Source organism: Elephantulus edwardii, unplaced genomic scaffold (genome assembly GCF_000299155.1).
Source record: "Elephantulus edwardii isolate Elephantulus edwardi_28Jun2011 unplaced genomic scaffold, EleEdw1.0 scaffold00150, whole genome shotgun sequence".
NCBI lineage: Eukaryota > Metazoa > Chordata > Mammalia > Macroscelidea > Macroscelididae > Elephantulus > Elephantulus edwardii.
The window spans coordinates 2,590,541-2,617,989 of record NW_006399900.1 but is presented as its reverse complement, the minus strand read 5'-3'; the positions used below and the strand labels follow the sequence as shown (position 1 = coordinate 2,617,989).

Sequence of the window (27,449 nt, the reverse complement as noted above, 5' to 3'; positions counted from 1 at the left end):
CCGTCTATGGTATATTCAATACTCTTCTCCAGCACCACAGCTCAAAGGCATCAATTCTCTATCATCCCTATTCACTGTCCAACTCTCTGATGCATAGCATGCAATTGCAAAGACTATAGCCTGGATCAGGCGCACCTTAGTCTCCAGCCTGACTTCGCTTCTCTTCAGTACTCTTGAGAGGTCCCTGACAGCTGACTTTCTCAATGCAATTCGTCTCCTGATTTCCTGGCTGCTGTTACCAAGAGTGTTGATTGTGGACCCAAGTAAACTAAAACTGTCAACTATCTCAATCCCTTCACCATCCATGCTGATGCTGCCAATTGGCCCAGTAGTGAGAATCTTTGTTTTCTTTATGTTGAAATTCAATCCATATTGAAGACTACAGTCCTTGACCTTCTACAGCAAGCAGAAGTTTCAGCAGGCAGGGTTGTGTCATCTGCATAATACAGGTTGTTGACGATTCTTCCAGCAATCCTGATGCCACATTCCTCCTCGTACAGCCCAGCGTCTTGGATGATCTGTTCTGCATACAGACTGAAAAGTTATGGAGACAGAATACATCCCTGGCGGACCCCTTTCTTGATTTTGAACCATCCAGTGTCTCCCTGCTCTGTTCTGACGGCTGCCTCTTGGTCTAAGTATAGGTTTTGCATTAGCACTATCAAATGTTCTGGGATTCCCATTCTTCTCAGAGTCAGCTATAGCTTGTGATCCACTTGGTCAAAAACCTTTGCATAGTCAATGAAGCACAGTTAATAGGCTGTGTGGCTGTGTTTATTTTGCTAAATAACATAATCCCATCTTCTCTGATGTTTAAGCCATTAGGCCAGAACTAATCCGTAAGTATAATTTAAGTCACCAGATACTCAAAGTTGAATATCTGAGAACACTGCATTTTACAGTCTAATTCTCATAAACTCTCATCACTTACAGAGATGCAGAGCTCATGCGGATGCTCTTAGCACTGCACGTAGACCTGCTGTCTTCCTCTTGTAAGCACATGCAGCGCAGCCTGAAAGCTTTTTATGGCAATGAGATTGTGTTCAGTCCTGTGTGGGAAAGGTATAAATTCTATGAGATTAACATCCTTCGAAGCATCCTTTAGTTTTCGTTAGCCTCCGTTGTGGCAGCTTTTGAAGCGTTTTCTACAAATCCCTCATTGTCCCCACCAAGTATGAGACCCAGGTGTTCGTAGTGTTCATGTATCTATTATCTCTTTCCTTTCTCCCCTGCGCTCACTTCTTTGAGGCCCTACAAAACTTCTGGGGTTCACTTCCACAAGAAATATCTTGCTCTGTAATTCTTTTCTCAGAGTCTATTTCTTGGGGTGGAGGGGGAAAAAAAACCACAAAGGCGTTTTGCAATATGGCTCCCACCTACTTTTGCCACTCTCTTGTCTGCTTCCACAGTCATGCATCCTGTGCTTCTCATTGCTGTCATGGATCATCGAGTCAACGAAGACTCACAGTGATGCTATTAACAAGAGCTCTGAACCCTGCCCTGTTGTTGTAGTTAGGTGCCATTGAGTCCAGTATGACTCAGTGATCCTATGAACAAAAGATCTGAACTCTGTTCTATCCTGTGCCATCCTCACACTTCCTGACACACAAGAGCCCATTGCAGCAGTCACTGTGTCAATCCACTTGGTTGAGGGTCTCCCTCTTCTTCGCTGACTCTCCACCCTTCCCAGTCATCATGTCCTTCTCCTAGCAACATGTCCATTGTGTGAGGAGAAGCCTCATCATTCCTGCCTCCAAAGTGCACTCTTGCTGCACCCTCTCTAAGACATCTGTTAGTTTTCTTCACCATCCATGCAACGCTTAGTGCTTTTCTTCAGCACAATAGCTCAAATGCATCTATTCTTCATCTGTCATCCTTACTCATTGTCCAGCTCTCGGATACATAGCAAGTGATTGGAAAGACTATGGCCTGAATCAGACACACCTTAGTCCTCAAACTGACATCATTACTCCTCCATAATTTGGAGAGGTCCCTAACTGCAGATTTTTCCAGTCCAATGTATCTCCTTATTTCCTGGCTGCTGATACTAACCCTACCATACCTTGAGCTAATCTCACTGTCTATAACACACCTGCCCCACAGTCACTGTGTCAACCCATCTCATCCGGGTCTTCCTCTCCTGTGCTGTCCCTTCGTTCTTACAAGCATAATGTACTTCTCCAAGAACTGTACCCTCCTGGCCACATGTCCAAAATATGTGAGGTGGAGCTTCACAATCCTTACCACCAAGGAACAACCTAGATTTATCCTCTCCAGGACAGACCTATTTGTTCTCTTGGCAGTTCATTGTATGTTCAATACTCTTCTCCAGCACCACAACTCAAAGGCAACAATTCTTTTGTCATCCTTAGTCATTGTCCATCTCTCAAATGCATATTAAGTAATTTTGAAGATCCTGGCTTAGATCAGGCACACCTTAACTTCTAGACTGACATAATTATTCCTTAGCACTCTGGACAGGTCTCTAACAACAGACTTACCCAAAGCAATCTGGCTTTTGATTTGATGCCAAGAGTGTTGATTGTGGAAGCAAGTAAGATGAAGTTGTTAACATCTCCCTCTCTTCTTTACCATGAATCTTCAATTGGCCGTGTGGCAAGAATTTTTTTATTTCTTAATGTTGAAAAGAATACATACTGAAGACTGAAGCTACTGACCTTCTTCAGCAAATACTTCAAGTTCTCTTCACTTTCAACAAGCAAAGTTGTGTCTTCTGCATAACAAAGGTTGTTGATAAGTATTCCTCCAAACCTGATGCTACATTCTTCTTCATAAAGTCCAGACTCCTGAATGTTCTGTTCTTTACGTAGATTGAAAAGGTATGGTGAAAAGACACGTCCCTGACACACTTCTTTCTTGATTTTGAACTATATAGTGTTTCCTTGCTTTGTTTGGATGACTGCTTCCTGGTATAAGAATATGTGCTATAAGAGTACAATCAAGTGCTCTGGGATTCCCTTTCTTCTAAATGTTAGCTACAATTTCTTAAGACCTCACAGTAAAACACGTTTGCATAGTCAATAAACCACAAATAGACATCCTTCTGGTACTCTTTTGCTTTCAGCCAAGATCCAACTCTCATTGATAATGACGTCCCTAGTGCCACAGCCTCTTCTAAACCTATCTTGCACTTCTGACAGTGCTCTGTCAATGTACTGTTTCAGTTGTTTATGGATAATCTCCAGCAAGATTTTGCTTGTGTGTGATACCAGTGATACTGTTTGATAATTTCCACATTACATTCGGTTAGATCACATTTGTTTGGGAATGGGAAATAAATAAGGATCTCTTCCAGTAATTTGGCCAGGTAGTTTTCCTCTGATTTCTTGACATATCTGATGAGCATGTCCAGTGCTGCATCTGTTTCTTGAAATATATCAATTATTATTCCATCAATTCCTGGGGCCTTACTTTTTGCCAATTCCTTCAGAGCCGCTTGAATTTCCTCCTTCATCACCATTGTTTCTTGATCATATGCTGTTTCATGAAATTCTTCTTTGCCTGCCAATCTTTTCATGCTTTGGAAAAGGGATTGTTGCAACTCAATATTTAAAAAAAAATCAAAGTAAAAAATCCTCACCACTGGACAAATAGGCAACATCTTAATGGACAGAGAAAAGATTGAGAATGTCAGTAACTTCATTTTACTTGGATTCACAATCAATTCATTTGGTATCAGCTGTCAGGAGACCAGGAGACATATTATCTTGAGGAAGTCTGCAGTCAGAGACCTCTTCAAATTATTGACTAATAACAGTAACAGTTTGAGGGCTAAGGTGAGCCAGATTCGGGCCATGGTGTTTTTAGTCACTTGCTATGCATCTGAGAGCTGCATAATGCCTAAGGATTACAGAAGAAGGATTGATTCCTTTGAACTCTGTGGTGGAGAAGTGTGTCAAAAGAACAAACAGATATGTCTTAGAAAAGGTGCAGTCAGAGTTCTCCTTGGGGTTAAAGATGATTAAACTTTGCTTCCCTACTTTGGGCATGTTGCTGAAAGAAGTTATTCCTTGGAGAGGGACAACATGCTTGGAAAGGAGGAAGGGTAGCAAAAGAGAAGATGACTTTCAATCAGGTGGGTTAACACAGTAACTGCAGCAATGGGCTTGAGTGTGTCAGATATTGATGAGGATGGCACTGGATAGAACAGTGTTCAAATTGGACTCAACAGCACCTAATAACAACAAAAACTATACATTTGAAATTCAAACAAGTAAAGATGAGCAAAGAAAAACTGCTGTCCGTGAACTGTGGTATAGTAAAAGAATACTGAATATTTCATGGACTGCCAAAAGAACAAACAAGTCTCTCTTGAATGAAGGGCAGCCAGGTTGCTCCTTGGAGGCAAGGTGGGAAAACTATGTCATACTTTGGGATTGTTGTCAGAAGGGGCCAGTCCTTATAGAAAGAGTTGGAAGAAATAGAGAGTCAGCAAAAGAGAGGAAACCCCTCAACAAGATGGATTAACAGAGCAATTATAACGAAATCGAGAATGTGGGGAATCATGAAAATATTGCAATATAGGGCATGATTCATATGTGATGTTCACAGAACAAGTATGTTCACAGAACACCTATGAGTCACAATCAACTCAATAGCACACAACAGCATCATGTTATGTACCTTTCTAGGATCTTTTCTCTCTACTTATAATATCTTTCCAGTTCCATATGCTTAGAAAATTCCTACTCTGTTATCAAGCTGTAAGCCCCATTTCACTTGTCTGGGTTGGATTTTGCTTTCCCAATCCAAGGAGGATACCCCTCCATTGTTATTTCCATGAACGTTGGACATGTCTCTATTGAGATGGACTGTTTCTAAAGATGTTTGGAACAATCTCTCCACTCCCACACAGCTTTGCACAAAATGACTTTTATGGTCCTTTCTTGTAAAGAGAGTCTGTTTTCCCTCCACTTGCATCTGGGTGGGTCGACACCAGACTGCGGCAGAAGTGACATCTTGTGACTTTCCGTCATGGATCTTAACAGACCCAGCAGCTTTCATTTTCACTCTCTTGAAAGTCAACCATCAAGTGAAATAGCCTGGACTACACTAATGAATAGTAAGATACCATATGGAGAAGGTATCCTTGTAAATGTGAAGCTAGATGCCTTAGAAAAGAACTAGCACCGCGGTCCCCATCATATGAGTGGGTACATAGGTCATTTTGTCTTTAGTCAACACCATGTCGAACAGAAATGAGCCATGCTTACCAAGCCCTGCCTTAATTCCTGACCCACAAAAGTCATGAGCAATGCAATAGTTGTTGTTTCAAACTATTGCAATTTGGAGTGGCTGTTATACAGCATTAATAACTGTTATATTTATTATATATTGCTCATGAAATACTACAATGTCATCCATGCCTGTCTTTCTCATTCAAACTGGGAGATGCTTATAATAGAAAACATAATATTTTCATCTGATACATTTTAGTAAAATTATGAGCCCATAGAAATTGAGATTCCCTAGTAAGATCTAAAAAATCTTACCATGTTAGGAATTCGACTGCTAGGAATACACCATAAGGGAAATAAAACTGAGACATAAATAGAGATTTTTATACCTATGTTCATAGTAATGCTATCCTAATAGTAAGAAAATGGAAATAGCCTAAATGCCATCAACAAACAAATGGATTGACAAATTATGATACATTCACACAACGGAATACTATGTAGCACTAAGCAGTAACAATTTTATAAAATACTATATAACATGAGAAACTCTAGAGAGCATTATTCTAAGTGAACTAATTCAGTCTCCTAGGGACAAATACTGCCTAAGACCATTATTGTAAAAATAGAAGGATAATTAGCTAGCTGTATATAAAAGTCCAAAAGGGAAAGGAGTGGGGCACAAGAAGGCAGAGTGTGGGGAGGGGTTGGATAATCACCAGGATGGCAGAGTTTAGTGAGTGGAGGGAGGGGAAGGAGTAATTAGGGAAGATCCAAAGAAGACCTGAAAGAACAGGGAATAGGAGACATAGATCAATGGTTATTGGTTTTACAAAATATAATGAATGATCATATGAAACACACTGTGAATGAAGGAATGTGTGAAACACCATGCACATGAATGAAACACAACATGCACAGATTTTGTCTGGAAACCAATAAAAAATTTTAAAAAAGAGAATGGGACCCACACAACAGAAGTTGCTATAAAATGATGGTGGGAGGTAAAGGAAGGATAACAGACATGTCAGAGCAATTAAAAGTGGTGCCAGACACTCTACCCATTTATTCACTCTCTAAATCATTGGCAAGATTGTTCAATCAGCACACAGAAGAGGTGAGCCACACTGTGATAGGGGCAGGCCTGGTGGCTCTGACTAGGCGCGCTGAGATCATCAACCCTCTCAAAGTTTGTACAATCAGAGGAAAGAAGACAGACTGGAAATTGCAGCCCTTTCGAGAAAGGTGGGGGAAACAGGAAAGTGAGCTGGGGATAGAGCTAGAAAGGTCTGCCTGGCGTCTCACTGAGCGCTTTCTCTTTACCCTGTGTCTATGGAGGCCAGCATCATTTTACTCTTATCACACCTTCTCCCTCTCTAGACAAGGTCTTCACTAAGTTGACAGAAGTTTCTCAGATGACTTGTGCTTTGCTATGACTCACAACCATTGTACTTCCCCCTCCTTTTTTATACAAAGGACCCTTTCCATGCCCTACCACGAGCGAGCTGACTCTTTACATCCATCTTTGACTCCTCTCCTTTCTTGCCCTTATTTATCACCATTTCAAATTTCTCTGCCATTTCAAATGCCTCAAGGCTCACCTGAAATCTTCCCCTCTATGTAAAATAATCAGTTATTAACCCCAATCCATGCTTTACTAAGAACACTGGCTTTGGGGGCAAAAAGTGGGATTGTGTGAAAAGAATAGTTATACAATGCACAATTCTACATAAATTCCTGAATCTCGGGGGGGGGGGTTTCCCCCCTTCTGTAAATGGACATATTGCTACCATTTTATGGGGAAATGTACAGAAAATCAAGTGCCTAGCTTTGTCCTTACATTTATTACAACATTATACTTTATCAATACATCATCTTTTCCATTCTCATCTTCAAATTTCTCACCCTGTGATACTTACTTGATCACAAATTATGCCAATGTTTGGTAGTTCTTATTCCTGTATTCATGTTACTGTGATCCTTTTAAGTCAGTATGACATTGAATTGTCAACCAGAAGCCTGAAGGTTCAAATCCATCAACATTCTGAGGGAACAAGATGGGCAATCTCCTCTTGTGCAATACACAATCTCTAAAAACCTATTGGAGGAGCAGGTATGAGTCAGTTCTGTTTCCTAACAGTAAGTGAGTAAGTGAGTCTCCCAATAGCTAGGTTAGACTCCTTATCTTTACAGAGGGGACTCTGGGGGCCTAGTGGATGAGGTGTTGTGTTGGCAACCCAAAGGCAGGTGGTTTGAATTCACAAGAAAGAGATGAGCAATCTCCTCCTGTGGGATTACAGTCTTTAAAACCCCACTGGAGAGCTGGTTGTGAAATGGTATCAACTCAACAGCACACAACAATAACAACAACTATCTTTATCTGTCAGAAGAAGGCGCTTGACAAGTAATGCTGAATGAATGGATTCGAGAGATCAAACAAGCAACTAATTCCTCAGGTTTCACTGCATCTAATAATGTTACAGTATTCAGAGTCAAGACCCAGTACATGCTGAGTTAGGCAGTCTCTAGTAGGTTCTGGATCCTTTTCTTTTCTAGGAAAGGATTATTGAAGGCGGTGGGGGTGGGGATCACAAATTATCTTTCATTCTGTTGTTGTTGTTGTATGCTATTGAATCGGAACCGACTCACAGCTGACCCTACAGCAGGTTTTCTGAGACAGTTGACCACATGGGAGGAGAATGCCCACTCTTCTCTCATGGAGCAGCCGGTGGATTCAAAACCACATGCCTTTAAGACTGCAGCACAGCTTCTAGCCACTTGGCCACAAGAGCTCCCTTTCACTCTGTAGCTCATCAATGTAATAGATAAAAATACAGACTTCATTACATTAAAAGACTGTATCTTTGGGGGTAAAGACATAAAATATACCTCCCCAGGTTGAGCCCTTTCTGATAAAACTTTGTGACTAAACACTGAGAGAGAAAAAGCAATTGACTTATCATTCTAAAGTAATTATGTGACAAGTAAGCTAATAGAAAATACCAAGTAATGGATTAAAACACTAATAATATTTCTGTCTCTCAGATACTTAAGGAAAAGGAAAGCAAATTGCTCAAAACAGTACAGTTCTGCTATTGACCACAACCCTATCAATCAGAAATAAGAGAGAGAACGTCACGTTGAAAGTGACAACGGGATGGACTGAATCAGCAATGAAACCAAGTTTTTAGTGCACACTCAGGGTGTATGAAAATAAGAGGACAAAATGAGAAAGTAACAAAGGTCAAGTTAAAAACAAAACACACCACCACCAAAAAACAAACCAACACACCCTCCACAAAGGAACTCAAGAGAAGTTTCAAGAGTGGAAAAGTTCTGGCTCCCTCGTCAAACTTGATTGGCTTTTCTGTGACACCAAAATGTTGAAACCAGGCTATGCTGGAACAAAAGGAAGAGATTCTCAAAGTAACTGCCCTACAGTGATTTTTATATATTTGGTTTTTTATTGCTAGGGAGTCTTTTGGTAAACTGAGTCTTATAGGTTCCCTCAATATGCGAAAGAAATGAATATGGTTGTAACTGAATAAGAAGAAAATAGGCAATAGTATTCTGACTTCCCCCTTATTTAGGAGTGGCTGTATCCATGGCTTCTAATCTTAGCATTTAAAATGTGCTTGTAAAGCCAAGAGAAAGTAAACAGAGAGAGAGAGAGAGAATAGTTTTGAAGAATCAAATTGGAGCCCTGATAATCAGAAGGATTCAGGGGGCCAGCAGGCAAACGATGAATGATTTCTAGGTGCTTCAATGACAAGAGGCATCTTGGGTGGTGCTTGTCGCCTGAATTTACTGACTAATAGATGGTGGATATGACTGGGGCTGTCCTCATGCAAATGATGAGAATTGAATGCTTTCTCTCCACCTTGCACCAGGTTTCACATTCCTGCTGGGAGTGGCCAGATAGGAGGTTTCTGGCAGATACTTCCTTGTCTCAGGACAGCTTTGGATTAAAAGTGCATGCATTTTTCTTTCTTTTTTTGGAACTTCTGGAATCACAAAAAATGCAGGCTCCAGAATGCTCCCTGCCTCTTCCAAGCAGGCACATTAACTTAACTCACTGTCTAGAGAACTGGCCTGTGATCTTGGCACAATCTGACATCTCTGAGTGGATGTTGGTTTCCTGGGGCCAATGAGTGATGGAGGATTGCATGGAGTTCCCGGAGCAGCTTCTCATTTCCCGAGAGTGAAGCTACCTGTTTGTCTAACTCCTATTAGTCAGCTCCTGGAGCAGGGTAAGCTTATCCTTGCTGCTCATTGGAAAATGGGAAATAGAATGGCAAGATTTAAACACTGCCTTTTTCATAAGTATACTACACAAGACCCAGGCTGCATACCTGTAATCTCGAGTTCCTTTCTTGTCCAGCCTTATCAAATACTCTGTCTGACATTATTAGATGCCATCAAGTCAACTTGTAGTGACCCTCTGAAGAATGCTCCTGTACCCTCTTCTATCTTGTGCCTTCCTCATCATTTCTGCTGTACTTGAGTCCATTGTTACAGTCCCTGTGTCTATCCAGCTCATAGAAAGTCTTCTCTACCTTCACCAACCTTCCATCTTTCCAAGAATGATGTCCTTCTCCAAGGACTGACCTCTCCTAACATCATGCACAAACTCGGCCCTAAGAGAAGCAGACTTTTTTTTTAAGTACCTGATGGCTCCTGTGTGAATAGCAAGTGAAAAGATCCCGTTTTCTGAAGTGACTTGGAAACAAATGTCTGCTATTTCCAATGTCAAAGAAAAGACTGACTTAAAATCGGTCAAATTGTAAGCCATAAAACTGCTCCACTAAACATCAAAGAGAATTCAGCCTCACCCAGGAGAACATTTCTCATGTACCAACAGAAAATGCAACCAATATCACATCATCGCAGCCAAATTTCCTTTCCCATCCTCTTTCTCCTCTGAAGTATGCCGAAAGTGGCATGCTGTAGCTATTTGGCTGAAGAGTTTGAGCTTTCACAGGTCTTCCCACAAATACCTTGAGAGGAAGAAAAAGTTCAAGAAAATACAGAATTTTAGGCAGTATAAAGCTATGTGGGTTTGTGTGTTTTCTTCACCGGCTTGAGAAGGCATGTTCTTTTTAATCCGTACCTAAACGTTATTGGTAGCCAAGCCTTTAACATCGCCTGAAGTAGAGAGCCAAAACAATAAAACTCTCCTAATTTAAAGTCCATTTAAAAAGTCCTTGAAATCAGAACAATTTCCTTCAACATCACAAAGGGAACCAACTTGTTCAGGCGATTCAGAGTAAGGTGAAACGGCAGAGAACGGCTCTTACCTGAGCTTCTTTGGAGATCCCGTTCTTCCTGCAGTTTCCACTCTGTTTCTTGTGATTGTTAAGATTCCCATTGCAAACAGCACCACCTCCAGGATTAGCCATTTGTATGAAATGATGGAGTCCTGCAGATTTGCCTCTGGACGTTCTCGGCAAGCTTTGAATTTTCAAAGTGGTGAGGGGATGGCGTAAAACGCTGTGGGGCTGAGCCCTTAAAGGAATCCTACCAATCAGGCTTTTCCAGAAGAAGGACAACAGCCTATCTTTTTGCCAGATCTTTGAAATGAAAAAACAAACAGTCACCTTTACACTCCTCACCTCCAAAGAGTCAGCATGTGGGCTCCATGGCAACAAATCGGCTTCCCAATGGACAAATTAGTGTGCCCAGGCCAAAGGCTGGTGTGGACTGAAGAAACCAGGAACAAGCTGTGAGGAGGTGAGCTGGGATGTGGAGAATCTTTTAAAGACACACACACCCTTCCACAACCCACTCACTCTCTGACTTTTCTAAGTAAGTTAACTTATGAATTTGCATTCATTCATCAGACGCCCTCCCTCTCACATCTAATCCTTTGCTTTGGTTTTTAAGTAAGCTCAGAAGTCAACTTTTCTTTTACAGACAAATAATACTCAGGACCCACTAACTTGTAAAATCAGTGTCATAATAGAAGATACCAACCGACCAGTAAGGTAGGATCTGGGAGGTAATCCATTTGGTTCTGTCCAGGATGTTGTTATTTTTATCATGTGACCTTGGGAGAATCATGCCTCAATTTCTCCACCTATAACATGAGACAAGTGAATTGTGGTGGACTAAGACTGGGGGTGTAGTAGGAAAATAGAATTGTGACATGAGGTTGTTGCTGCTGCCACAGGTGTGTGAGACAGATGTTGAATCGAGGGCTTGGTTCAGAGACCTGTCTGCTTCACTCATAAACGCTTACTCTCTAAATGGCCCAGTCATCAGACATCTGTTTTCATTACTAGATGGTGGTATGGTGACACAGGCAGCTGGAGAATGCCAGTCATGGACAGCCTGTTTGCGTCCTCCAAGCATGTTCTTATGATCCCCCTGAATTGAAAATTTTTGACATTTTGAGGAGGAAGTTCATTTATTTGGTCAATGGGAAAATAACAGCAACAAACCAAAGCCTGGAATAACCTCCTTTCCTGTTTATCAGCTCTCCTGGGTCAGAATTAGTCTCTTTTGCAGAATGGCAAGGGTTATAGAATGAAGAGGCAATAATAATAATAATAATGATCAACACCCTTAACACCAGCAGTCTGGAAATCAGGCAATGTATTGCTTTGGGCAAGTTTACTGTCAGGAACCTCCCTCTTAAAAATGCTTAAGAGCAATAATGTAATTTTGAAGACTAATCTGTGCCTGATTCAGGCCACCGTCTTCTCTATCACGTGCTATGCATCAGAGAGCTGGATAATGAATAAGGGTGACAAAAGAAGAATTGATGCCTTTGATTTGTGATGATGGAGAAGAGTACGGAATATCCTATGGACCGCCAAAAGAACAAACAGATATGTTTGGGAAAGAGTGTAGTCAGAGTGCTCCTTGGAGGAAAATATAATAAAACCTCACCTCATATACTTTGGACATGTAGTTGGCAATGCTGTTCCTTGGAAAGGGACATCATGCTTGGAAAGATTAAGAGTCAGCAAACGAAAGGAAGACCCCCAATGAGATGACTTGACATGGTGACTTCAGCAATGGGCTATAGTGTGTCAGAGATGACGAGTACGGCACCCAGTAGAGCATGATGGTAGTTCTGAGCCACACTCAACTTGATGGAACCTAACAATAAGAACAACCACAGCTGTCATTCACGTATGACTATCTTGAGTCAAATTTTGGGATGCAATTTATAGCAACATCATCCACCTTGGTTTGTGTCTCTGGTTCAGAATTCTCTCAGCATCTCTCTTAATCTTTGCGCTCTCTCTCTCTCTCTCTCAAAGCTATTTCACTGGGAGCTGGAAATGACCCTTGTATAGATGTCTTCCCTTCTAAGACATATGCAAACAAAAATTGAAGAGGCAGGAAGGAGCACTGATTACTGCTGTCCCGGCTCCCTCATTTTACTTAGAAAAGTCAGTTTGTAAAATCATAGCATTACATTGACCAGGATCTGTTGGCTGCTGCAGTTATTTCTTAGTAATTTGAGATTATGAGATAAAATATACTCACTGACTGAATTCTGAACTTTAAATGTTTCTCCCCCTGCTGCTCTCTTTCATCTTCTTCCTTCTCTTTCCTTTTTCTCACTTCAATTTCCTCTTTTCCTTCCTTACTGTGTTTCCCCCCTCTTCCCCCCCCCCAATCTCTTTTCACAAGAAGAAAAGCACCGTATACAAAGAACATGTTTTCAATCCCGATTGCTAAGGCTAGAGTGCCATTCGCACCTTTAAGAAACATCTGCATGCTTCCACACTATAAATCCTTCTACTTTACTCATAGGATTGGAATAACTGTCTCGTGCCCCAGATCTGGTGGCATGTATAATCAGGTAGTCATTGCTCTATATATTTCTTTTGATGGATCAAAAGAAACACAGAAGTCTGCTAAGTGCATGGTTGGATCGCCTGGGCTTATGACACAAGCACAGAATACTGGTGTATTATAATTGCAAATCACATGCTTTATTGGGGGGACTACAAGGCCTAAAGCCTATTTATAATTTCACATAAAATCAATCCACAAGGTAAAGCACTTAAAATCTTAACAGTCAATAAAAAAAAAAACATTAATGTTCCAATAAGTCTTATATGTGAAACCTATACTTGAACCAGGAGGCAGTCATCAGAACAGAGCAAAGAAACACTGCATGGTTCAAAATTGGCAAGGGTGTACACCAGGGATGTGTCCTATCTCCATATCTTTCCAATCTATACGTGAAATAGCTTAGCAGGCAGGCTAGTTTCTATGAGGAGAAACGTAGCATCAGGATTGGAGGAAGATTCATCAACAGTCTGCATTATGCAGATGATACAACCCCGCCTGCTGAGGAAGACCTGAAGCGCTTGCTGCAGAGGGTCAAGGTCTGCAGCCTTCAATATGGATTGAAGCTCAACATTAAGAAAACAAAGATTCTCACCACTGGGCTATTTGGCAGCATCATAATAGATGGTGAAGAGATTGAGACTGTTAAGAGCTTCAATTTGCGTGGCTCTGCAAACAACACTCTTGGTACCAACAGCCAGGAAAAGACAAATTGCACTGGGATAGTCTGCTATCAGAGACCTCTCCAAAGTACTGAAGAGAAACAATCTCAGTCTGGAGAGTAAGGTGGGCTTGATACAATCTTTGCAATTGCTATGCATCGAAAAGCTGGACAACGACAAGGGATGAGAGAAGGAGAATTGATGCCTTTGAGCTTTGGTGCTGGAGAAGAGTATTGAATATATCATGGACTATTAGGAAAACAAGTTCATCCTGAAGAGGGTGAAAACAGGCTGCTACTGGAGGCAAGGATTCTGAAGCTTATTCTGGCATATTTTGAACATGTTACAAGGAGGGACCAATCCTTGGAGAGGGATGTCGTGGTTGGAAGAATGGAGGGAAAGTGCAGGAGCGGAAGACCCACAGTGAGATGGATTGATTCAGTGACTGGGGTAGTGAGGGTAAGTGTATCAGAGACAATACAATTGGCACAGAATAGAGAAGGGTTTAGGGCTGTTGTACATAGGATCGCTATGATTCACCGGCAATTCAGCGGCACGTAACAACAACAACAACAACAACAGGCCTATTCTTGCTAGATGCTGTGGAGTGGAGTATAACTCATAGTGACCCTTTGAACTACAGACCTGAATCCTATCCTATCTTGTGCCATCCTGTCTCTGACATAGTTGAGCCCACAGCTGCAGTTACTATGTCAATCCATTTCATTGAGGGTCTTCTTCTCTTTTGCTGACCCTTCTCCACCTTTCCAAGCATAATATCCCTTGGCAAGGAATAGCCTCTCCTAGCAACATATGCAAAGTATGAGAGACAATTGGGCCTAGCAGCTAATCATTCACGAACAGTATTCCAACAAGATTGCTTGACACAAGAGATGTTCATTGCAAAATCCAGCAGGGGATGCTCTAGAGAGTGGACAGACTTTGGACGACGAGGTGGTCTGTTCTCCTTCAGATGCTTTTGATTTTTGCATCCAGAGCATCAGGGTTTGTGCCATTATTTTGAACAAGGAGTAGCTAGGGTGCAGGTTTCCCAAAGCCAGAGTTTCACCAATTGGAACTGAGATGTTTTTACCCTTGATAAACAGCTGCTATCCTGGAGGGTTTCTCTCTGAAACAGAGGCCAATGAAAATGGAGATGTTTCATTTCAAGACTTAATTTTTACCATTTCTGATTAATGCATTCATTTTCTGGGCCCTGATATGGCAATTTTTAAAACCATGCCCACTGGGTTGTTTTCTTGAAGGTCATGTGGTCATAATAATGTGAAGACAGTTGGGACCTGAGGTTATGAGGTTGGAACACTTTCCCCTTCCCGTTTTTTTTAACTTAACATTTAGTCTCTGGGCCTGATACAGCTCAGGCTAAGGATGTTCGAAACAGATGTGTCCTGGCAATGTCTTATCTGACACACACTTGGCCTGCTTACTCCTAACACTGTAAACCTTTCTCTTCCTCAGCTTCATTCTGTATGCCTAGCAACACGCTCTTAACACTGAGACAAACTTTCTTAACACTTCTGACGTTCTAAACTCTAGCTTTACAAACTTTATTCTATATTTTGCAATATACTCTTAATATTGACACAGATTTGCTTAAAAACGTCTAATATTCTACACCCAAACTTCATATTAAATTTCTAACAATGTACTAAACATTATGAAACTACATTCTTATCTCACTTCACACAGCACAGCAGACAGTCAAACACAGTCAAACATGCAAACTTGTATGACTTCTAGTCAAACAGGCAAACTTATATGACTTTCTTAACTTTCAGAAGACTAACTTACGCCTTTAGCTTCATAGACTCCATTTTACACTTCTAAGAAATGTGCTTTTAAGAAGTGGTGCCTTTGAGTTTATGCAAATAAACGCAAAGTATCAACACTGAAATACAGAATACATATTGAGCAATAATCAGTGTGTCTGAATTAATTACCAATTTCATTTCAAATAAACAGGTAAACTCAAGAAATATTTGAAGAATTTTTATGTACCAAATGATTTGTGAGGACTTTGGACACACTGATGTACAAAACATATGTGTTCTCTCACTTCACAAAACTGAGCCTCAGTGTTGCTTTGTGTCTTAATACCCAATATATTTAATTATTGAAGAAAACTAAAAAAAAAATGTTCTTCTTAAAATTTTAAAAGAAAAATTAAATTTTATAGGCATGCCCTTGCGATATTCTTCAAAATAACTTTCTCATCTAATGCTCAGCTTCTTGGCTTACCTCTTGACTGGGCAGACATAAGAAGAGTTTAGGGAGGTGTGGTGGGTCACTCAGTAACTTGCTTATTTCTGTAGAGCTGACTCATACCTGATCCGCCAGTGTATTTTCTATAGGGTATTACATTTAGATGACAAAACTTTGATTGCAGTAAGAGGACCAGAAGCATTCTCTGCAAAAGGTCAAGGACTGCAGTCTTTAATGTAAATTGAAGCTCTCAGCATCAAGAAAACAAAGATTCTCACCACTGTGCCATGACAGATGAGATTGAGATTGTTAACAATTTCATCTTGCTCAGATCCAGATTCAACACTCTTGGCACCAGCAGTCAGAAAATCAAAACATGAGTTGCATTGGGAAAGTCTGATGTTAGCAACTCCTCCAGAGTGCTAAAGAGCAATGATGTAAGTCTGGAGACTAAGGTGCACCTGATACAGGTCATAGTTTTATCAATTACTTGCTATTATGCATCCGAGAGCTGCATTAGAGAAGAATTGATGTTTTTGAATTGTGATACTGGAGGAGAGTATTTAATAGACTTTAGACTGCTAAGAGCACAGACAAGTCTGTCCTGGAGAGAGCGAAGCCAGCTTGCTCCTTGGAGGCAAGGCTTTTAAAGTTCTGTCTCACATACTTTGAACCTGTTGCCAGTAGAGATCATTCCTTGGAGAGGGTCATCATGTTTGGAAGGGTGGAGGGACAGTGAAGGAGAGGAAGACTCTGGATGAGGTGGATTGACACAGGATCTGGGCTAATGAAGGTAGGTGTATCAAAGTCAATGAGGTTGGCTCAGGATAGAGCAGGGTTTAAAGCTACTGTTCGTAGGGTCGCTACAAGTCATCGTCAACTCAAGGATGGTTAGCAGCAACAAGATAAGTCCTTTGGGAGAGATTGCTCATCTTTCTTCTATGGAACTACTGATGTATTCAAACAGCCTTGGAGTTAGAGTTCAGCTCTCTACTGACCAAGTCATCTTGGAAATTCTGGAAACTTTGAAGGTTTGGAATGTTAACAGAAAGAGGAAGAAAAAATGAGAAAATAAACAGTTGTGTTAGATATTATACAGAACTGTATTTATTCTCCTATTATTCAGTCTCTTTATGTAATTGAAGGTAATTCTGGTGAGTAAACTAATGTTCCAAGTGGTCTAGGGGTTTTCTGAGCTTCAACACTATGTGACAGAAATATATCATGAATTTAGGAATCTCTTGTGGCCAAGTGGCAAGGGGTTTTGCTGCCAACCCAAAGACACATTCTCCAGCTACTCTACATGAGGAAGTTAGACAATCTCTTCCAATGCAATTTACAGCTGCTGAAATCCCACTAGAGAGTAAACGATAAGTCCGTTCTGATTTGACTGCACACAATGCAATTGAACTAGGTCCAAAGCAAGTCCCCTTCCTTCCTACTAGGACACATTTTATTCCCCCCAACAGATGACTGGAGGCCTATAAGCTACCAGGATGGTAAATATCAGCAATAATGTACGGAATTGAATAATGGAGAATTGAAGTTGCTAAATAAAAAATTAAAATACTTTTCTTTTTCTTCTTGGACCATTTAAATCTTTCAATCTATTAAATATGTACAAAGGGTTAATAATATTTAATAATTTAATTTAATAATATCTATTGTTGTTGCTCTTGTTGTGAACCATAGAGTTGGAACAGACCCACAGTCAGCCTTCTGGTGGATTTTCAGAGGCAGAAGGAGAAAATTCATCCTTCTCCCGCAGAGCAGCTGGTGGCCTCACAGAGTGTGCCCTCAACATTGCAGTGCAGCTTCTTGCTACTAGGCCACCAGAGCTCCCTAATGATATCTACTGAGATTTAAAAGAGTTGGAGTTAGAAAAGCAAAAGGAATAACTCACTTGGTATTTCTCCAGATGAAGGAACTGAAGAACAAGTTCAAACCTTGAGTTGCAATATTTAAAAAATGCTATGGGAGGAATATAGAATGATCCAGGAAGTATCAAAAGAAGATAGAAGGAGTATACAGAGTCATGTCAAGAAGAATTGGCTGACACAGAAGAATTTCATGAAACAGCATATAATCAAGAAGCAATGGTGATGAAGAAGGAAATTCAAGCTTCTCTAAAGGAATTGAGTAAAGGGGGTGGAGGGAAGGCCCCAGGAATTGTTGAGAAGGTGATCCAACAGAATGTGGAAACTACGAAATTATATTGTTAACATTATATGCAACAATAATATTGCTGAAGATCACGCAAAGATGGCCAGAACAGTATATTAAGAGAGAACTGCTACAAGCTCAAGCTGGATTTAGAAGAGGCCATGGTACTGGGGATATAATTGTTGATGCCAGATGGATCCTTCTAGAAAGCAGAGAACACCAGAAGAATGTTTATCAGTGTTTTATTGATGATACAAAGACATTTGGCCAGTAGATCATAAAAAATTATAACTAACTTTGAGAAGAATGGGAGTCCTAAAACACGTTCTTATGCTCATACAAAACCTATACCTAGATCAAGATATAGTTGTACAGAACCGGGGAACACTATATGGTTTAAAATCAAGAATGGTGTGCATCAGGGGTTAGTTCTTTCTCCTTAGCTATTTAATCTCTACCCTAAAAAAATAATCTGAGAAGCTAATGTCTAAGAAAAACAATATGGAATTGAAAAGAAAAACAATATGAATATGAATTGTTGAAGACTCTTCAACAGCCTGCATTATCCAAATGACACAACCTTCCTTGCCGAAAGTGAGGAGGAAATGCTTGCTGCAGAAGATCAAAGACCTTCAATACGCATCTCATCTCAACATCAAGAAGACAAAAATCCTCACTGTCAAGGAGGTGAATTCGAAAAAAGGTCCAAGGGCCTCTTCAAGTAAGAACTAGAAAGTTCTGACTCGGAAATACAAGAAAGACACCAATACCAAGTGAGAAAAAGAGAAAGAAACTGAGGTTTATTAGACATTCATAACAGACTATGAAAGGGTCAGTACAGAATGACTCCATTTTTATCTTTTAAAAAGTGTTTATATATTTTTTTGTTAGCAGGGAATGGGGTTTAATCTGCTGATGGTGCATTCTTTTTAATGGACTTATGGTGACTTTGGCCATTTCATTTATCTTTTCCTTGAGTCTGTTGTTTTGCCATATTCCTTGAGAGTTTGTTTTCTATTGTTATGTTTCCACAGTCTTTGTCAAAATTAGTTTTAATTGATCTCCTTTTTCATTGTGTCCTTTGCCATTCTCTGTCACTCACTGCTAACTTGATAAGCAATATCATGATAAATGCAGAGAAGATTGAAGTTGTCTATGACTTCGTTTTGCTTGGATTTACACTCAACACTCTTGGTCTCAGCTGTCAGAAGATCAGGAGACACATTGCATTTGTAAAGTCTTCTGTCAAGGACCTCTCCAAATTCCTGAGGAGCAGTGATGTCAGTTTGAATGTTATTATGTGCCTGATTCAGGCCATACTCTTCAATCAGTTCCTATTTATCGAAAAGATGGGCATTGAATAAGGATGACAGAAGAATTGATGCATTTGAGCTATGGTCGTGGTGAAGAGTATTGAATATTGCATGGACTGCCAGAAGAACAAACAGATATGTCTTGGTGAAAGTGTAGCCAGAATGCTCCTTGGTAGTGAAGATGACAAAACTTGATCTCATATACTTTGGGAATATTGCTAAGAGAGGTTATCCCTTGGAGAGGGACATCACTCGTTCTTGAAAGAGAATCAGTGAAAGAAAGGAAGACCCTTGACGAGGTGCATTTACACAGTGACTGCAACAATGGGCTCAAGTGTGTCAAGAGATGATTAGATGGCACTTGATAGGTCAAGACTCATATCTACTGTTCATTAGATCTCTATGAGTTGGACTCTACTCCATGGTACCTAACAACAACAACAAGAAGTAGAAAAAAATTCTACTCCCAGCCTCAGCAACAATGAAGACATTTTTTTACTTTTCATTTGGATAAAGTCATCCATGGAGTAGTAAGTTCACTCACATAATAGTGTTAATAAATACATTCAGGATGCCTTAGATAAAGAAGAGGCAGCTTCTTCCGCTTTACATGTCTCAACTCTTTGATGGAATCGAACTGAAGTGAAATAAAAAAAAAATATAATTCCATGCTTTTGGAACAAAAAATGTCCAATAGAGTTTATTTTCTTATTCTTCTATTTCTACTTGTAATATCTTCCTTTTGCTTCAGTGATAATACAGAAACTTAAGTAGGAGAGGATGAAAAGTAGAGTTTCTAATTATTAGTATATTAGAATTATATTCTATATCAATCTGTGAACTCGCTTATTCATTTTCCAACACTTAAACATGTGTGTAACATTTGAAATGTATGGATATAAGTCGAAGTACTTTAGTATTTTTATCTATTTCAAGAAACAGATGCTGCCCTGGATGTGCTCACCAAGTTGTGCCAAGAAATCTGGAGCCACCTGGCCTACTGACTGGAAGAGATCTATGTTTGTTCCCATTCCAAAGAAAGGTGATCTGACAGACTGTGGAAATTATCAAATAGTATCATTGATATCACATGCAAACAAGATTCTGCTGAAGATTATCCAAAAATGACAGGAACGCATGTCAATAGAGAACTGCCAGATGTGCAGGCGTGGAACTAGGGGATACTACAGCTGATGTCAGATGGATCTTGGCTGACAGCAGATAGCACCAGAGGAATCTCTATCTGTGTTTCATTGACTATGCAAAGGCATTTGACTGTGTGGATCATAAACAACTGTGGCTGACTCTGAGAAGAATGGAAATCCCAGAGCACTTGATTATGATTATGCAAAACTTATACTTGGACCAAGAGGCAGTTGTCAGAACAGAGCAAGGGGTTCTTTCTGTAGTCAATTGCCAATAAGACAGACAGATTGTAATATCCATATGCACTTTATTATAGATCTGGGAGAAGAGTGAGCTCCCATCAAAAACTGCCTCCCCATCTAGGAGTGGTCATTAGCCTTTTATACCAGGGTGAGCCACCAACTCACTTAACAATGCACTTTTGTTAGTAAAATCAAAGACTTTCTACATCTGAAAAAAAACACACAAAACAAAACAAACCAAAAACAAAAACAAAAAAACCTTCACACACAGATAACAGTAAACAGGAAACCTACAAAAGAGTTAACACAACACTGAGAAAAACAGGCCCTAAAACATAAAGGCTAATTCAGGAAAGGCCCACCTCCCTTCCTGGCAAACAGGCAGATTAAGATACAATTTACATATGACTGGGAAAAACAGTTTCAAAGAGGTAAACAGCTGATCAATTGTTATGCCATCAGAGAGATGGGCAATGACTAGGGAGGATAGAAGGAGAATTGATGCCTTTGAGCTGTGGTGCTGGAGAAGAGTACTGAGTATACAATGGAATGATAAGAAAACAAACAAACAGATTCATCCTAGAGTGGGTTAAACCAGGCTGCTCCTTGGAGGCAAGGATTCTGGGGCTTCGTCTGACATACTTTGGACATGTTGTAAGGAGGGACCAGTCCTTGGAGAGGGACATCATGCTTGGGAGGGTGGAGAGATGGCACAGGAGAGGAAGACCCTCTATTAGGTGGATTGATTCAGTGACTGGGATAATCAGGATGGGTGTATTGGAGACTGGTGTATATACAGACTGGTACAGGACAGAGCAGAGTTTAGGGCTGTTGTACATAGAGTCACTATGAATTGCAAATGACTCAACGTCACATAACAACAACAATAAACTGCTGATATAAGAGGTATTCATTTCCTCTCATAGTAAACAGACCACTTAAACTAATTTTACATGACTAAAAAAAGGAAACAAAGACTTCTAAGACAAGGTAACTAGTATTACAGGCTAGAGAAAAGTGATGTCAGTTTTATAACTAAGTAAACTATAGTTTTATAACTGATATAAATTTAGAGAATTCTGAATTGATACCACCCCACCTGTGGCCTTATGATGACACAAACAGATGCATGCACACTCATATTTATTGCAATATTATTCACAATAGCAGTGATGGAAGCAGCTCAAGTGCCTATAATGAATACGGGTACACAGAAAAACTATGGTACATTCACACAGTAGAATATTACACAGCAGTGAAGCATAAGGAGTTTGTAAAACACTACACAATGTGCAAGAATAAGGAAAACATTGTGCTGAGTGTAACTTCTCAGTCGCAAAAAGACAAATACTACCTAAGACTCTCACATTTTAATTCATTAATAAATGGGTCCATGTGAGAAAGATGGGTAGTCTTTTCTCCTTAAGATTGACACTAAAAATCTCTTAACTTACTACTACTCTTAAATTAATAACCATAAATAAATTCTTTGTTTGCAAAAACACTAACAAACCAAACCTCTCAAATAATGCAGTGCCTAATTCTTAGGATTCTTAATCATAAATCTGAAATTAAGTAAGCCTAATTCCTCTTTTATAGAGCCAGTCTTAATTTGCCTGTTACTACTTTGTAAACTCTACTTGTTTAATACAATGAATTTTGTGTTTTCCAGGCTCCAAGTGTCCTACATTAAGCAGATGGCTCTACAAAAACACCATCTTATTCAACTCTGACTCCTAACTCTATGCCTGCCAACAATTGGCATAGTAGCCAGTGTATTTAGGAACCTACAAATAAAGAGACATAGAGAGATTCCGGCACCCTGTAGGCAGGACAACCCTCAATTTTAGCATGATGCAGCTAGAGTGGTCATTACCCAAACTCTAAAAGATTTTAGGGACTTGATCTCCAGGTAGGAATGTTAGTTAAAAGAGAGAAAAATTGAGCTGTTAGAACCAGGAAGCCAAGCTTTGACATGCACAGAATTAGAGCTTAGGCACATGAATGATGTCAGAAGCAGTGGACATTTTAGGAGCATAAATGACATCAGAGCACAGGGACCAGAATGAGAACCACCCACTAAAGTTTGAACTCTCCATGGCATCATCTCATTGGCCCACCTAGAGAAGGAGCCCATAAATAGAGCTTCATCTCACTAGCATGCTGCCTTTCCTCCATATTTTCTTTCAAGGAAGGAGGCTCATCCTTTTGAGATGTAATTTTGTTTACTTTTCTCTCTCTCTCTCTTCCTTCCTTCCTTCCCTCCCTTATTTTTTTTTAAATTATATTAGTTTGCTTATAAAGTTCATATACTTTGTGTTTCACACTATTCTTCCTCACATTGTGTTTCATATAATCATTCCCATGTATTATGTCTTATAAAATTAATCACCATTGGACCTAACTCATCTTTACCCTCTCTAATTTTTTATGTTAAAAAAACTAACTTTAAATATATATATCTCCTATAAAAAATATTTACACTCTCAGAAACCTAATAGAAGGTTGAAAATTACTGATAGCTATGAGCATGCATCTTAAAGGAAGTTTTAGCAAGATCCCACATGTAGATTCTGAATTCTTATCTATCTGGTAGAAATTTCAATATTTCAGTTCTCAGCACAAGTCAAACGGACTGGAACTGGTGGGAAACATAACTTCTAACAGAAGAAACTAAAGATCAGTTTTATCGTTTTTTAAATAATCATTGGTAGAATCATAAAGGGTATAATCCTTTGAGTCTAACTTTTTTCCTCAACATGGTTATTATAAGATTTTTCAAAATTTTGTGTTATTACAATTTGTTAATTCTTATTGCTGGATTTGTTGTTGTTTTTGTGAGCCATTGAGTCGGCTGACCCTCGAATAGGTTTTCAGAAGCAGTAAATCTCATGGGAGAAGATTGTCCATCCCCTTCCATGGAGCGGCTGAAAGATCTGAACCACGTGCCTTTCGGTTTACAGCACTAGTCCACCAAAACCACCTTTTCATATTATCTCAACAAGTATCATGGTAACTTTCCTTTTCCGATAAATCACACATATTCTCATACACATTGTAATGAATTCAGTGTATTCTAAATTAAGAAAAGGAAGGTTTTCTATTAACTAGGTGTGGATCTTTGAGTAGAATCTTAGTTGGCCAGCAGTCATGGCATGTTAAATTTCCAGAAGATACAGGCTAACACATTTTTACCAGACTGTCTTTTCTTCCAACTAGGTTTTATTTATTTATTTACTTTTCTTCTTCCCATGAGTTGAACTAGGGCACATAACCTTAGCTGGTAACAACCCAAATCCATGTTCAACCTGCTTTTCCAGTTCTAGAAGCCTGACAACTTTCCCTCATTCCATTTCCAATTGGCTTGTTTCTGGCTCTTGTCATATTACTGCAATGACAGGCATGAAGAAATCACAAGCACATAATGACATGCGGAAAAATTCATAAAAACGAGCTACAAGTAGAATGTGCATCACTTACACCTTAGCTTATTTAGAACATAAGAATAATTTCATTGAATATTTTCTTCTAGGTTTTTCTGGTACATTTCCTACTAAAACCTTTGTTCTTAATATTTCTTTGTAAAATAGCTTTCCTTGAGAAATAATTCACACAGCATTCATCTATTATATATATAATATAATATATATTAGTAATATAATATATATAATTATATAGTATATGTAATGCATTTAATTAATATATAATATAATATAATATAATATAATATAATATAATATAATATAATATAATATAATATAATATATATAAATGTAATGTGTCCTAATATAGCCAGAAAACTGTGATATTATCAATACCATCAATTTTAGAACATTTTTCTTTGTCACTTAGACTTCATTTCTTATCTCCTCTGTTAACCTTAGGTTATCATTAAACTATCTTCTATCTCTACAGATTAATGTATTTAGAACATTTCATGAAAATATATTAATACACATTTTGGCTTCTAATTTCTAGTTTCTTCTACTTACTATGAGGCTTTCAACGTTAAGCACATATCAGTACTTGTTTAATTTTTATGACTGATAATATTCTATTTTATGTGTATACATATTTTGTTTATCCATTCACCTGCTGATAAATACCTAGACTCCACTTTTATAATAGTTGAAGAGAACTTCGTGAATTTTCTTCACAAATATTTGTGTAGACATGTTTTCCATTTATCTATCTATCTATCTATCTATATCTATCTCAGGGTCATGTAGTAACTCTAAGGATCTCTGGTGACATAATCTAGACCTCTTTGTTGATTTGAATCCACCAGAGACTCCGTAGGAGAAAGATGGGCAATTTCCTTCCATGTAATCAACAGCCTCTGAAAACTCATTGGAAGGCCAACAGAATCAACTCCCACTCAGCTACAATAAGTTTTAGTTTTACTGATAATGCAATATTTGATCTTTGAGTAACTGCCAATTATTTTCCAATACTGTTGCATAATTTTATATTCTCACTACCAATGTGTGAGGATTCCATTTCTTCTCAATTTCACTAACTCTATTTTTTTTCTTTTGCTATTCTTATAAATCTGAATGCTGGACAATCTAATAAAGATGATAGGAGAAAAATTGATGCCTTTGAGGTATGGTATTTGATTATGGTATAGAGTACTGACTATTTCATAGTGCAAAAGAACAAACAAGTCTGTCTTAAGGGACTGAAATTAAGGTCCTCCTTTTAGGCAAAGATGATGAGGCATCATCTCCCGTACTTTGAGCATATTTTCAGGAGGGGGCAGTCAGTAAAAGACAGAAAGATTCTACACAGGATGGGTTGAAACAGTGACTTTAAAAATGGGCTTGAGCATATCAGAAATCATGAGGACAAGACAAGGCAAGTTTCAAATCTGGTCATAGAGTCATTATTGATCTTGGTCTACTAGTCAGAACCTAATAAATAAAAAAATTTCCCAGGGCGTATGAAAAAGACCTCTGGTGGCACAGACTACAGGGAGTTTTGCTGTTAACCCAAAGGAGGCATGTTTCTAGTGGTTCAAATCACATATCTGCTACATGAGAGAAAGATAGGCAATGTCCTCGCATGCAAAACCCACTTCAGGGTGAGCTATGAGACGGTTCTGACTTGATGGCATTGAGTCAAGGATTGAGTGGGGGTGAGGAGTTTCTGGGTATTGTAAAAAGTTAATGTATTCAAGTGTCAAGTGAAAAATTAAAGCCTCAAGTCAATAAAAATGAGCCTTCTGAAAAACCAATGATTGAAAACTCTGGTGCACACTTGTACTCTAACACACACAGGGTCATCATGAGTTGGAAACCACTCAAAGGCAACTGCTAGGTGAGCGTGAAGTGTTATTTCCTTGAAGTTTTGGTTAGCATTTCTCTGATGGATAATTTTTTTGGAGCTTTTAATGTGCCTATTAACCTAGCCATTTTGGTGTCTTTGGAGAGATGTCTTTTCTTTTGGCCACTTAAAATATTAGATTATGTCCTTATATAATTATGTTTTAAGAGGTTTTTGGTTTTTTTTATTTTATTATCTTGTGTGTGTGTGTACCGTCAAATCAGATCTGACTGGTACAGGAGGGGATTGTTCCTCCTTCTCCAGCAGAGCATCTAGTGGATTTGAACCGTGCACCTCTGGGATTGCAGTACATCTTCTTGCCACTAGGCCACCAGAGCTCGCCAAATTTTAAGAGTTTTTTTATGTATTCCAGAGATAACTTCCTCATCAAAAATATGATTTGCAAATCTTTTTAACACTAGGTAGAACGCCTTTCCGTGTAGTAATGATATCTTTTAAATAATAAGATTTTAAATTTTGACAAATCTAGTTAATCTATTTTTTCTTTTTTGTACAGTTCTTTAGGTGCCATCAAATTTTTGTTTGTTTGCATAATTTATTTAGACTTCTGAGCTTTTTAAAGTTATTAATACTGGAAACATCATTGTATTTTTTTCACTTGGATCTTACCAGGTTTCTTATCACTTTAGGGAATAAATGCTGATAGCAAACAAACCAAGAGTTTTCTACGAGGTTTTGGAAAAGTGAAATATTAATTTCAGAGGAACATAGAAAAAAAACCCATAGTTTTATACTTAAATGAGAATTTTTTTTTCTAACGAAGGAAAAGGAATGGTCTATTGTGCATTGTGGAATCAACCACAAGATAAGATAGTTTTGTTTCTGATTAGCATCTAGCTATTTTGGCAGCTCACAAGAGAGGGTCCAAATATTATATACTTACTGACTAGAATGGATGAAGTGCTGTAGGAGGCTGATGAGCCATGCAGGATGAGCTCTGCTCTCTTAAGACTCTCACAAGGTAGGTGCAAGAGACTCAGGTAACACAGAGGCTGCAATTTAGGAAGAATCGTCTTAATTCCCAGAGTAACTTTAATGCTTTGAAGTTGCTGTTATATGTTGCAAAGTTAACTCAGACTTGTCATACCCTAATGCGCAGCATAACAAGATATAGTTTTGTCCTGCACCATTCTTATCATCATTGCTGTATTAGAGCTTATTTTTGCAATCATTATATCTATCATCTATCTATCATCTATCTATCTATCTATCTATCTATCTATCTATCTATCTATCTATCTATCTCATCTATCTATCTATCTATCTATCTATCTATCTATCTATCTATCTATCTATCATCTATCTATCATCTATCTATCTATCTATCTATCTATATCTATCATCTAT

General features: G+C 39.0%; 1 protein-coding gene across 1 annotated transcript in view; it reads right to left on the bottom strand.

The window, feature by feature from the left end:
• Nucleotides 1-10,597, bottom strand: part of SPTLC3 (serine palmitoyltransferase, long chain base subunit 3) — a 263,731-nt gene extending 253,134 nt beyond the window's left edge. The window contains exon 1 of the mRNA XM_006894749.1: nt 10,496-10,597. Within this exon, the coding sequence (XP_006894811.1) occupies nt 10,496-10,597 (102 nt within the window). The remainder of the gene's footprint in view (nt 1-10,495) is intronic.
• Between the last annotated feature and the right edge of the window lie 16,852 nt (nt 10,598-27,449).